The sequence below is a fragment of the Cheilinus undulatus genome, linkage group 16 (assembly GCF_018320785.1).
Source record: "Cheilinus undulatus linkage group 16, ASM1832078v1, whole genome shotgun sequence".
In the NCBI taxonomy this organism is placed as follows: Eukaryota; Metazoa; Chordata; class Actinopteri; order Labriformes; family Labridae; genus Cheilinus; species Cheilinus undulatus.
In genome coordinates, this window is record NC_054880.1 from 38,874,287 (window position 1) to 38,888,570 (window position 14,284).

At 40.3% G+C, this 14,284-nt stretch overlaps 1 protein-coding gene across 1 annotated transcript in view; it reads right to left on the reverse strand.

Annotated features, from left to right (window-relative positions):
• Window positions 1-1,707: 1,707 nt before the first annotated feature.
• LOC121523343 (inactive phospholipase C-like protein 2) overlaps window positions 1,708-14,284 on the reverse strand; it is a 76,862-nt gene continuing 64,285 nt past the window's right edge. Inside the window, exons 11-12 of the mRNA XM_041808189.1 lie at window positions 2,850-2,959; window positions 1,708-2,715 (exon numbers count right to left, since the gene is read on the reverse strand). Coding sequence (XP_041664123.1) covers window positions 2,530-2,715; window positions 2,850-2,959 — 296 coding nt within the window. The 3' untranslated portion in view covers window positions 1,708-2,529. The remainder of the gene's footprint in view (window positions 2,716-2,849; window positions 2,960-14,284) is intronic.

Genomic DNA, 14,284 nt, shown 5'->3' on the forward strand with positions numbered 1-14,284 from the left:
GAGGACAGCAACACTGGTAGTATTTTAATCAAATTGAACAAGTTTTTACAGATTTGGAGTTAGCATCGTACAACTTACTGTATTTTTTCTTTGACATCTCCTGAGGAGAAGTCCATAAAAGAACTAAATCAATTACATTTCAACAAATGGGGTAGATTTATTCAATTCAATATGCTCAATTTAATTGACTGCATTTCTAGTGGAAAAGAGCCTTGTGATTCTGGATTTTGTCTAACCTAGTAGCAGTAACCAAAGAGGACAGGGCTTCCTAAAGGGTCAGTTGTGGCCATCCCGAAAAGGCCATGAATGTTTATGCACAAAATGCCAGTCCATTCAATGGATGTTGAGTAGTTCAGTTTGTATTTAAGCCAACATCTAGGGCCATTCATGTAAACAGTTTTTCCAGGAACAGACCCACAATTAGACAATAAAAAGGTCAAATTTGAAGATAAATTTCATGTTTGCAAAGCTCCAGAGCAGATAAAAACATACCGTGTGGAGACAATGTTTCTTTCAGAGCTCTAGTTATTGACTGAAGGATAAGATATAAAAAATATGAATCAGTTGAGTCAGTAATCTGTGGTCTTTCAACCTTAATCAGCATTACAGCCATCAATGAAAGCTGATTGGACCCTTTGATCTTCTCTACACTGCAGCACTAAAGGTCTGCTTCCCTTTTAAAGTAGATTATGTCCCCAGCTGTCATTTGCACTCCACAGAACGCTCTGTCAGTATGAATGAATGAACATCAAAGCAAAGCATCTGCAGAAAAGAAAAAAAAACAAAAAAAAAAACAACACAAACATGAGTATCCTTCATTAAAAACTAATTTATTCCTGACCAATCACAGAGCTGAACAGGTCCAGCTTCATCTACCGCACCTTTATCTGGAATGTTTTCATTCAGGATCAATAACTTATGTAAAATAATCTTCACAGCAAAAGGATAGAATAACATATTAAAATACTGTACAGTGTTTTGCACACAAAATAAGCACTTTGAACTGAAAGGTTTTTTGTTCCCATTAACAGGTCCGGAGTTGATCAATCAATCAATATGGCGGCAACAGTGGTTTAATAGCACAGGAGGTTCAGAGAAATACAAAAATATAGAATACTGTATGTGAGGCAATGATATTTAGAGGATGAAATGGAGAAGACGAAAGGATGAGGAGCAGCGTTCAAGGACACAAATGCTCAATGGGATAAAGGGGCAGCACATGTCAAAGAGATTCACTGTTTAAAGAGACGTGCCTTCTATTAAATAACCATGAAAGTGCATTTCCTTCAAACATACAGGTGCATCTACAAAAATAAGAATATCATGTAAAAGTTTTTTTTTCTCCCTGTGATTTAATTCAAGAAGGGAGACTTCTACATATTGTAAATTCATCTCATACAAAGCAAAACATTTGAAGAATTTTTTTTGTTTTAATCTTGGTATCAGCTTACAGCTCTCACAAATCAACAAAACATCAGTCCAAAACTGGATTTATAATACAGAAATGTTGACCTTCTGGAAAATTATGCTCATTTATTCACTCAGTAACTGGTTGGAGCTCCTTTTGCACATTACTGCATCTATGCAACGTGGCATGGAGCCAATCAGTCCGTGGCACTGCTGGGGTGTTATGAAGCCCAGTTTGCTCTGATAGCAGCCTTCAGCTCATCTGGATTGTTGAGTCTGGTGTCTTTCATCTTCCTCTGATTCTCTACGGGGTTCAGGTCAGACCAGTTGGCTGGCCAATCAAAACAGTAACACCACGGTCAGCAAGCCAGTTTCTGGTAGTTCTGGCTTCAATGTGGGAAGGTGCCAAGTCCTGCTGGAAAAGAATATCAGAATCTCTAGAAAGCTTTTCAGCAGATGGAAGCATGAAGGTCTCTAATAATGACTACTGACTTGTGCAAATTGGCCATTTCCACAATATTCTAATATTTTGAGATGTGGATTTTTGATTTTCATGAGCTATAAGCCATAAAAAAATCTTGAAATGTTTCACTTTGTATGAGATGAATCTTAATGGCAATGTGAGTTTCAGAAGTAAATTACAGGAAACATTTCCTACATACTATTCTATTTTTTGAGATGCACAGGTACCTTCACCCAATCCTGATTTGGAATCCTCACTGATATTGCTAGATAATCACTAACACATGGAGGTGGCAGTTTTTTTCAAAAGTTCCAAAAGGCTTAAGGAGAGTTGAGTCCCACACTGCACCTGAAAACGGACACAATTTCCTCACTTTTTCAGAACAAATTGCACATAAGAATAAGCAATAGACTTCAATGTTATTTACAGTTTAATACAGTACAAACTGAACCTTGGCTTTAACTACATTCATCCCTCCAGTGTCTTTTATCTTCTTTCCGTGACATCTGCTTACATTCATCCACTCTTTTCTTAGTCTCTCGTGAAAATGCACTTCTTTCTTTAGCTTTTCCAAATGATCACAAAGGCATTCAACAGGAGAAGTGTTTGTCACAGCAGCTACGATGGCAGTTTGGTCCTCCGTTATGTTTTTTATCTCACTATGCAGACGGTCCCCGAGAACTCGTCACATTGGGTTTGTCCTCGTGTCCTCGGCGTGTTTGCGAGCGCACTCGTCTCACTCCAACGCTCTCCTTGGTGAGGTTTCCCGTCAGAGCAGCATCGTGGACCTGCTTCATGTTCTCCTGTACCTCGGCTTTGGCGTGCTTCAGCAAGTCGGCCTGACCCTGATGGATGGAAAATCAGCGGAGAGGTAAGGGAGTAGAAGTGAAACAGAGCACAAGCATGCTCTAATAGTGGATCCTCGAGGCTGTCTGTGGTTTTGTGTGTGTTTTAGTATGTGTGTGAGCGTGCTGCTGACCTTCAGGATAGTGATGTTCCAGCTGAAACTCTCCAGAGCTCGGCTGACCTTACGACCCTTCAGCCCCTCCCGCGCTGCCAGACTCTGCAGCTTCTCATGAGACTCCATGGCTGGATAGGAGAAAACACAAAAATATGCACAAACAACAGATTAAAAAGTGATTTTCTCAGTTATTAAAAAAAAATTACCTATGAAAAACTATGACAGCATTCTAGGGAACAGGCAGTACACAGATCAGTGTTTTGTGTGTTATTGTGATTGTGCACACTGAGCATCACCAAAAAAGGAAGGCTATGTTTTTAAGGCATAAGGCTGCAGCCTGGCTCATCTACAGCTTTAACCTCCTGAGACCCAAGCTTTCATTTGTCATGCATTTTTGATATTTCCTACTTATTTGGGATTAGAAGGACCTGATAAGTAGAATACTAAACACTGTATCTCAACAAGTAGTTAAGAAAAAGAATTATGTCCTCACATGGGTCTATTTTAATTTATAACACACTAAAGACACCATTCTAAATACTGGCAAATCTACTAAACTGTCGCAAAAATCAAGCATATAGTGTTAGTTCAGGCAAGCCACAGAGTCAAACACTGCAATAATAGAGATCAGCTGATCTCACGCAAGTTCTCATCAGCTGACGGCCAGCTGATTCACTCTAAGCACACTATTGGCTAATTACTCTCATCCTGCCTTCTAAACTGGTCTTGCCTGGCTACGCTCTGCTGCTCTCTCTGCAAGCTGCTCTTGCAACTAGGGATGGGGATCGTTTATTTTTATTGATATTGATGCCCTTATCGATACTACTTATTGATCCGAGTCCTTATCAATGCCACTATCAATACTTTGCTGGTAAGACAAAATCTGGGAAAATATTTAAACTACAAGTAGTCTTAGCTGAGTAGTGCTTGAGTTAAAAAGTTATGATTCAGTCTGTCACATCTATTTTACACCCCTCAAATATAAACACATTCTTCATATTCACAACTGTATTTACTTAAGTTTCTCGTCAAAAACTAAATTTTCCCATTTTTATGTGACACTTGAACATATAACATATAGAATACAGATGTCTAATTCGCTGAGGTTACCTGAACGCATCATATTTTCCGTCTTTCAGCTGCTTAGTTTGTTAATTAACTTCAATTCGGCCAAATTCCACCACTAATTTCTACACTGGATTAATATTTTTTACAAACAGGACTTGCTACAAAGTTCTGGAGCATTTTTTAGCATTTATCTGAGCAACTGAAGAAGAAAACTGCCCTGAAACAGCTGAAATAGTGGTATGAGAGCATGTTACTTCCAGCGCAGGTGGATACGACTGCATGCGACTCGCAGGCGGAATCTTTCTTCCTCAAGCCAACAGTTGAAGGTACTTCATTCTGGTGATGCACAATAGTAAACGCACACAAAAATGTGTTTTTAGGTTATGTTCCCCCTGAAAGAACTGATGTATTTTTTACACCAGTGATATCTTAAAAGGACGTTACATCACAGAGCCAGTGAGACTCAATAGCAGTATCGATAAGCTAAAACGTTACTGATTTTCGGTTATTTGAAAAACACAGAACCAGTGTTTCAATCCCCATCCCTACTTGCAACACTCCTCCACCCCAGCTCCTCCATCATACTGCTTCTGACTTAATCAATGTCATTCTGTTGTCACTGATGCCTGCTCTGGGTTTTTGCAGCTTCTCTCCCAGCCTTAGGCATTATTTATCCACATAGGATAAAGAAAAGTCCATGCTTTACATGTTGGAATAAATACATTTTTTTCCAGGATATTTTCAGCTCTGTTTCAGTCAGGAAACACACGATTTGTGGCTATAAATATATCTTTATTAGCAGTTATTTGTTAGCACTTATTGCTATATTATTCCAATGCCATAAGGAGAGCAGGAAACAGGGAGAGAATAAGAAAAAACTGAGAGCAGAGCAGGCATTAATGACAACAGAATGAAGGAGGAGCTGGGGTGGAGGAGGGTTGCAAAAGCAGCATACAAGAGAAGCTGTATTGTACTTGGAGCAAATCAGCTGGCTGTCAGCTGATGAGGACTGGTGTGAGATCAGCTGATCTCAGGTGTGGCAGCACTTGACTCTGGCCTGCTAGAACTAACAGTATACGCTCAATTTTTGAACATGGCTTTGTAAAATGACAGACAACCCGAAATGAAGTATCTCCTGAATAAGATTTCTCTTCCTATTACTGCCTTTATAAATATCCCTGTTCTGGATAGAGAATTATGCCCTAAAAATGTATCCCTTACATCACAAAATGTAAAGACTTTTTGTACCTTAAGGGGTTTTGCGTTCGGACTGCCTGGAGAGAATTTTGGTTTGAACTATGGCCATCTTGAATAGACACTGATAATTATAGTATGCTTTTGTGATCACAAGATAGCAGTAAAAGTGTCCACAGATGAGGCCAGAAGGTCTGAGTTAAGCAGAATTAAGAGTAATGGTGCAGGGAACCCAAAATGCAATTACCTCATATCAGATCAAATTCTATTTTTGATAATGACATATTTTTGCAGCATCTCTAAACACTAGTCCATATATTTTTTTAATTCATTTGTTTGATTAGAAATAAGCATGAGGGAACTATCTGTATACCCACAAAAAAACTGCAATGGCTAAAACTTCTATGAAATGTATTTTATCCCCCTTCCTCTGTACACTATTGTTAAGTTTTCTTTTAAACTGATATTTTTAAGACTGTTTTGTTTTTCTTTGCTGCTTTAGTGAAGCTAAACTTTGCAATATGGCTTTAGACAGGGCTCTATAATTACAGATTATCATAAACAGATTCAGAGAACAGGCTTATCTTCCCCTTGAGAGATGGAAAAATGTCAGCAGGCAAAAACAACAAACACACATGAAGTCTGTGTGTGGGGCCAAGAAGGAGGGGGCCTAGTAACTGTACTCAAAGTAATCCATAACACTCAAACAACTATCATCAGGTCCTTACACAGGGGGGACAAAGAGTGTCCCAGATCCTGGGATGAGAACTGGGCTCTCTGACAGTTAAAACATCTACTTCTTTGGCATAGTGGTCGAAAGTATTTGAACTTTCCCTTCATGCAAAGATGGTCTGGACTGTCAAACTGAGCCCTCAGACTCCTGCCTGCCTCCTGTTACTGTAAACAAATAGCCAGTCTCCAAAACATAAGTGCAGTAAAAATACAGCAAAGCAAAAACAGAAAAGATGGAATGAAAGGAGAGGTGCATTGGAATTTATGGACAAAGCTCCAATCTGAAATGATTGTGCCAGACCTGACCAATCAGCGTCATTTAAGGAGAACGAGGCGGTGGTTAAGGGTGGGGTTTCATTGTACTAGAAGCTGACAGCAATGGCTGCCGTGGCGTAGTGTTTAGCTTGGATGTAGCTATTGTTTAGCAGCAGTTTAATCAGAACTAGACCACATTTCTTTATGAAATAAAGGGACACCAAAAGCGTCTGTGTAGACCCCCTCCCATAGGTGTTCTCTGATGCTGTGTGACATCTTGGGCAAAGAACCCTTTAAAGCCTGATACCTCAAACATATTTGTTTTCGTTTTTGATGCTCATAGATGTTTATTTAAACTTCTACAAAAATTTAGAAAAAACTGCCATACAATTATACATTTTTTTGTATTACATTTGATGCACTACGCATTTCTGGCCATTGTTATTCCACTGAAGGACATTTTCACCAGTTATCAGACTGTATTAAAATGGTTTTAGGGAAATGATTGAAGAGGTCTTACAAAATCATATATCAAATATGATACAGTTGGCTTTAAAGAGTTGTTATTCTACAATTAGATCTCTTTACAGGTAATTATTTTAAGGTGAAAAAGTTATATGTTGTTGTTTCAATGTTGTTTTAATGGTAAATATAAAGTAGGACCATTGCTGCTTTGAATGACAGGTTGAGGCCTGTAGCTGTCAGCTTGGCTTCTTCTCAGCTCTTTCCGCTCTCTTGGGCATCCACCTGGTATCCAACCTCTCGTCCAAATATGACTGGACAATCTTTTCATACTCTCTATATATCAATACCTCTACATACTGCCTATATAAATCAAAGTACTGTTAATCGTATAACAATAGTTATGGATATGGTGGATCTAGCAGGAAAACAAAATATCACAGAAATATTTGCATGGATTTACATCTTCAAGTGTTTATGTGAAACACATTTAACCGTAGTTGCAGTGATTTAAGCTGTAGACCCCTAATCACCACCCACCTATGTTCAATATAACACTATCTCTTTAGAACTGTTTTTCTCCTCTCTCGTTGCATTTATCTTGTGTTCTGTGCGTTGCTGGAATAGCTGGAAAACTTATCTTTCAGGGTGTGTCAGGTTTCCTTCTCTCATTTTAAATAAAGCTTCTGTCATCACTTAATAACAGATTATGTTATAGAGTCAGCACAGCAGCTCTGTAGCTGTAATTAACGGGGGACACAGGGATGATTTTGATTTAGTAGACTCATCAGTTAGAGCTTAGAGCACACTGGAGTCTTTTAGGTATTAAAACCCACACACTTCACACAACCACCATCAGCACCACATGTTATACAACAGTGGATACCATAAGAGCGACCAGACCACTTAAAGAGTAACTAAACCCTTCAGACCACATTCCATTCCTACCCATCTATATGGGTATTTTGTAGTGTTGTTGATTTTAAAAAGCAGCACATCATGCCAAGATCTAGAGAAATTCAAGAACAGCTGAGAAACAAAGTCACTGACATCTGTCCATCTGGAAAGCCATTCCAAAGGATTTGAGACTCTAGTGAACCTTGGTGAGAGCCATTGTCCACAAAAGGAGAAAACTTGGAACGGGGTGAACCTTCTCTGGAGTGGTTGGCCAACCAAAGGGACTCCAAAAGTGCATCAAAGACTCATCCAGGGGGTCAAAAAAGAACCCAGAACATGTAAAGGTCTGCAGGCCTCACTCGACTCAGTTAAGGTCAGTATTCACGATTCAACAATAAAAAAGAGAGACTGGGCAAAAATGGCATCCGTGGGAGAGTTCCAAAACCACTGCCATGGTGAGAGCCATTGTCCACTAAAGGACAAAACTTGGAACAGTGGTGAACCTTCCCAGGAGTGGCAGCCAAACCAAAACGACTCAGAGAGTGTGTCAATGCCTTATCTGGGATGTCCTGAAAGAACCCAGGACATCTAAAGTCCTGCAGGCCTCACTTGACTCAGTTAAGGTTGGTGTTTACGTAACAGCTGGTTGCATCAATCAGAGACATCGCTGGGACTTTCTAGAACTGTGGGAATAGTTCCACCAGAGCTCTCAAATAAACCATGCTTTTCTGAGAATGGAGTTGATAACATATGAACTAAGAGTTCACTAATAGTTCTTCTACAGGAGCATTTATCACCGCTTCCCCATTTAAACCCATCCATTATCTGGAGTGCTTATCCTGTTCAGGTCACAGAGGGCTGGAGCTGATCCCAGCTATCATCAGAGGAGTTGGACTGGTCGACAGTCAGTCACAAGGCTGATATACAGAGTTAAACAACTGGGCACGTTCACACTCACATTTACGGGCAATTAAGACATATTAACCTAAAGAGCATGTCTTCAGACTGTGGGAGGAGTAACTATTTAAATCCTCTGTGGTATAAAAAACAGCTGTTGAATTCAGTTGTAGCAACTGACCACTGTAGTTCATGGGTGACATCAGGCTCCACCAATCAGAGACAGCACTTTGACACTCCAGGATTGTGGGTAGAGTAGTTTTTCCCCCTGAGACAGTGAATAAATAAAGATATTCTAAAATAAAGGTCAAGAATATACAAACTTGGTTCTTCTACAGGAACAAATACCGTCTATTCACACTCAGGTAGCTCATGTTAAGTCTACCTTGAACAGTTAAGAGTGATAATAAGTCCCACAAAAGCAGCATACACTGAATTTCATATTCCCTCCCTCACAGTGCAACAGGAATTATTTTTGCCTTTCCTGGTAGATGTCCCTTAGCCTAAACTTGAAGGCTTAGTTCCTCCACTAGTAACCTTAGAGTTTCTTAACCCCAGTCAAGGTCTTTATGGTTAAAACTAATTAAATAATTCAAACTAAAATGTAAAAACCATTTAATTTAACTGAAAATAAAATGTAAAAAAAACAAGGCGTCACAAAAAATTGATAACTAAAAAACTAAAACTTCATTGTGTGCTAACAAAACTAACTAAAATAAAGAATAAATTATCCATAGTTTAAGTTTTTGGCAGCAGCATGCCAACCAAAATGTTCTTCCAAGCCTGGGAAGCAGAGTTCCCTTTACATGGTAGTTACTGGTCTTTGGCCGGTTTCAAAACGGATGTCCAGGAGATAAGAAGATTAACCGCCAAAAATATGTCAATTCAATTACCAAATAGGTAAAGAGTGAATAATTACATATTATATAATGTGCTACCTAAAAGATATGGTGTAAAGAATCCTTTATATCAGAGATACTCAGCCACATGTGGCTCTTTTGTGATGATTCGTGGCTCTTGTTTGTCTTAATCTGAAATATTATTCTGCAGAAAACCTTAAAAATGGAAACTTTGACCTCAGAAATTATCCACTGCAAGTCACATTAATCAGTTTGTTTCCCACTTATAGTAGGTTTTAATGGTCAAACTTAATTGTCAACCTTTATTTTTTCTCTCTATATTTCCATTCAGAATCAGATTAATTTTATTGTCATTGTAGAACATATAACGAAATTGTTTGCAGTTTCATTCAGTGCTCGAGCAGTTTCTCATTTAATATCGAAACTGCTCTGGGATATGTGCTGTTTTTCAGTCTTTTAGTTTTGGTTCTTGTTGTCCTGAACTGTCTTCCTGAGGGTAGCAGTTGGAACAGGTGATGTGCTGGGTGGGATGAGTCCTTCAGGATGCCCAGGGCCTTCCTGTGGCAGCGGGACCTGAACAGCTCCTCTAAGGAGAGGAGAGCACAGCCAGTGATTTTCTGTGCTGTGTTGATGACCCTCTGGAGAGCTGTCTTCTCCTGAGCAGTGCAGCTGGAAAACCACACTGGGATGCAGTATGCCAGTACACTTTCAATGGAGCATCTGTAAAAGGACACCAGCAGCTCCTTGGCCAGGGCGTTGCTTTTCAGGGCCCTCAGAAAGTGGAGTCATTGCTGTGCCTGTGGTGTTGGTTTTCCAGTTTAGTTCATTGCCCTTTTTTGCAATTTTTTGCCAGTTTTAATCCATTTCTGCTGCTTTACGCCCATTTTGCCACTTGTTTTTGCCACTTCTTGCCCTTTTTTGCCACTCTTATCCTGCTTTTGCCCTTTTTCATCAGTTTTAAGCCATTTTTTTGCTATTTTTTCCCCCTTTATTGTCACTTTTCGCCCATTTAAGCTGCCTTTTGCCAATAATTGCCACTTTCCCCCATTTTCCCATATTTTTACAGCTATTTTGCCCATTTTGGTCACCTTCCACTCAGTGTTTTCCGAATTTTTGGCGCTTTTTGACCACCTGTAAGTTAATGTTTTGGTGATTTGGCACCCATTTTTGCCACTTATCACCTAGTTTCGTCCATTGTATGTTTATTTTGCCCTTTTTCATCCATTTTTTGCCGCTTTCTGACCATTTTTGACACCTTCCTTGTTTTTATTGCCAATTTAACCCATTCTTGCCACTTTTCACCATTTAGATTGTGGCTCTTCCAAAGGCACTTTTCAACTGTTTGACTCTTTGGTTGAGCAGGGGGCGGCATGGCAATGCAGGGGTTAGCGCAGTTGCCTCACAGCAAGAAGGTCCCTGGTTCGCCTCCCAGTCAGGGCCTTTCTGTGAGGAGTTTGCATGTTCTCCCCCATGCATGCTCTCTCTCCGGGTACTCCAGCTTCCTCCCATCATCAAAAAAACAAAACAAAACATGGTCATTAGGTTGATTGATCATTTTAAATTGGCCATGGGTGTTAAGTGTGCCTGGTTGTCTGTCTCTATATGGCACCCCTGCGATTGACTGGTGACTAGTCCAGGGTGTACCCCTCTTCTCGCCCAGAGACAGCTGGGATAGGCTCCACAGGATATGTGGTATAGAAAATGGATGGATGGGTTGAGCAGGGTTGAGTATAAACTCAAATTTAATATAAACTCATTTTACAGCAACCCACTTCCTGTTCAGTGCTGGGGTTGTTTAGCCGTGTTGGCAGCACATGGCAAATTTAGGTGGTAAATATTCATGTGATCAGTCATCACCACAGGTAATAAAGAAGCCAAAACATGGGGAACTACAGATAACTGAGCAACACAAACACTAAAGCAGCAGCTGGGGGCAAAGATGGGCCCCAGACAAGCAGAGTCGTTGTGGACTTCCATGAGTGGGTAAATCCTATGCCTATGAACAATTCTCTAGTGAAGCTGAACTGTATTCAACACAGAAACACATCATGCAGAAAGGCATGCAGGTTATTGATCACATGGTTATCTAAAGCAAATGTTTGTTAGGTGTTCTAAATGGCTGGAATTCTCTGCCGGTTGATTGTTGAAGAAAAAAAAAACATGCTTTTAATGGCCCTTTTGGGTCTCACCCCTGAAAAATATCCTGCACTACTGGAAAAACTAATCTAATAAAAACTCAACTAAAACAAAGCATTTCTGCAAATGAAGAAGTAAACTGAATGAAAAAACAGCATAAAAACAAACTAAAATTAAACTGAAATTGAAAACAAAGAGTGAAACGAAATAAAAATCAAAGCTAATAAAAAATCAAAAACTATTCTAGCCTTCATCCCAGTCCCAAACTCCACACCAGTTTAATTGACCGTCTGGTGTGTGAGTTTGCATCATCCACCTGCAGATTCGACTCCATAGCCAGACTTTAAACTCTTGGTAATTTAGTCCAATCTCCTGTCGTCATCCAGGCCTACGCTTAATGAAGCCGCTTCACATCAAGAGCTCTTATCAGCAGTCTTTCTACGTTTCCGCCCACTCTAAATGTTGTTATCCACTTCTAATTAATCCCTCCTTATTGAAATTCAGACTGGAGTCACACTGAGGTAGCAAGTCTTCTAACTTTGCTGTTAAACCAAACTTTAAGTATCACATGGAAGGAAAATGAGATAGAAAAAAAATAGAAAAATGATTGTAGTGGATGAGAAATCTTTGCCACAGATGAAGGAGGGCAAACAGAGAGGGGAAAAAAGAGGCAGCATCATAGAAGTGAGGCTGCCAGTGACTTTGTGTATGTGTGCTGAGTTTTGTTGCGTTGTTGTGTGTCTGGCTTCCTCTGACCGCCCTGGGCCCTGTCCCACTGTTACCATGGAAACCCGGAAGTGGGTTAACACGGGGCACACATTGCTGCGAGCCATCAGCGAGGGCCCAGACGTTCGCCATGCCAAGCTGTGGACCACACAAACAGAGTAAACAGAGAGGATGTGAGTATGATTTAAAAATTCCCTACCCATAATCCTTCTCTGTCACTGCAAACATGGGCACACACCTGCACACATACGCTGACACTGCTCCACGCTCACACACACACCTACAGAAGTTGCCGGAATAATAACCTTTAGCAGGCGGTTGCTAGGCAACTCGAAGCCTACGTGCCAGTGAAGTGTGTGTCTATTTTCCTGTGAAACCGAGCGAAGCCGATAGAGAGAACATGATTTCCGAGCCAATGCTGGGACAGTGTGCACACACAGAAACAGGATCCTGACCCTCAGGTCAAAATAACCTTCAGGGGGCTGCTAAACAGGACGTAACAGGAAGTGAGCAACCTTCATTTCCAGTCCTCTTTCTGACCTGTGATGGGAGCAGATAAGGAGGCATGTACTGTGCTTTTATTTGCGTTTATGAAGTAACATCCAGGCAGCATCCACTAGTGTTAAAACAATAAAGTGTGCAGAAAAACTGCAGTTCCTCGAGTGTCCACTTGAGGCTGGTGGCAGAAGTTGAGTAATCCCCATTAGAGTCCATGTTAAGACGTCCATTTATACAGCAGAAATAAACATGTTTACACCCTGGTGATAAAATCAGTAGGCCTGAATTCAACCAAGGAAAACCTTGGCTGATTGAAATAACACCCACGCACCAACCAATCATTGGTTTTCAGTAAAAAACAATGAAAAAAACATGCACATAATTTCAAGGTAAATTTAACCCAGAACAGCCTCCTCCTGGTAGTCAAAATGAGTTAAAATACTTTACATAACAAGCTTTTTAAGCATTTTAAATTATTTTAACCGCTTTATGTTCAATTGAAATAATAATTTACAAGCAAGTATCAGACACCATTGTAAAATATTCTACAAATGAATATTTACAATTCATTTGCATAACTGATATCAGCAAAATCCGATATGCATCCCTATTGTATATACATTTACCGGCCACTTTATTAGGTACACCTGTTCAATTGCCTGTTAAGACAAATAGCTGATCAGCCAATGATATGGCAGCAATTCAATGTATTTAGGCATGTAGGCGTGGTCAAGACGACTAGCTGAAGTTCAAACCGAGCATCAGAATGGGGAAGAAAGGGGTTTTTAGTGACTTTGAATGTGGCATGGTTGTTGGTGCCAGACAGCCTGGTCTGAGTAGTTCAGAAACAGCTGATCTACTGGGATTTTCACTCACAATTATCTCTAGGGTTTAGAGAGAATGGTCAGAAAAAGGGAAAATATCCAGAGAGCGGCAGTTGTGTGGATGATAATGCCTTGTTGATTTCAGAGGAGGATAGGTAGAGGTATGCAGAATACCATCTCTGAACACACAACACGTCGACTTGAAGCAGATGGGCTACAGCAGCAGAAGACCACACTGGATGCCACTCCAGTCAGCTAAGAACAGGAAACGGCTACACTTCTCATTGGCTCACCAAAATTGGACAATAGAAGTTTGGAAAAATGTTGCCTGGTCTGATGAGTCTTGATTTCAACTACGACATTGAAAGATAAACAACATGAAAGCATGGATGCATCCTGCCCTCTATCAACGGTTCAGGCTGGAGGTGATGTAATGGTGTGAGGGATATTTTCTTGGCACACTTTGGGCCCCTTAGTACCAACTGAGCATTGATTAAACACCACAGCCTACCTGAGTTTTGTTGCTGTCCATCCTTTTACAACCACAGTGTACCTTCTGATGGCTACTTACAGCAGTATAATGCACTAAGTCATAAAGCTCAAATCATCTTGAACTGGTTTCTTGAACATGACAATGAGTTCATTGTACTCCAATGGCCTCCACAGTCACCAGATCTCAATCCAACAGAGCACCTTTGGGATGTGGTGGAATGGGAGATTCTCAACATGGATGTGCAGCTGACAAATCTGTAGCAACTGTGTTACTATCATGTCAATATGGACCAAAATCTCTATGCCATGAAAAATTAAGGCAATTCTGAAGGCAAAAGGAGGTCAACCTGGTACTAGCAAAGTGTACCTAATAAAGTGGCTGGTGAGTGTATTTAGTAGAGTAATGTAAGCA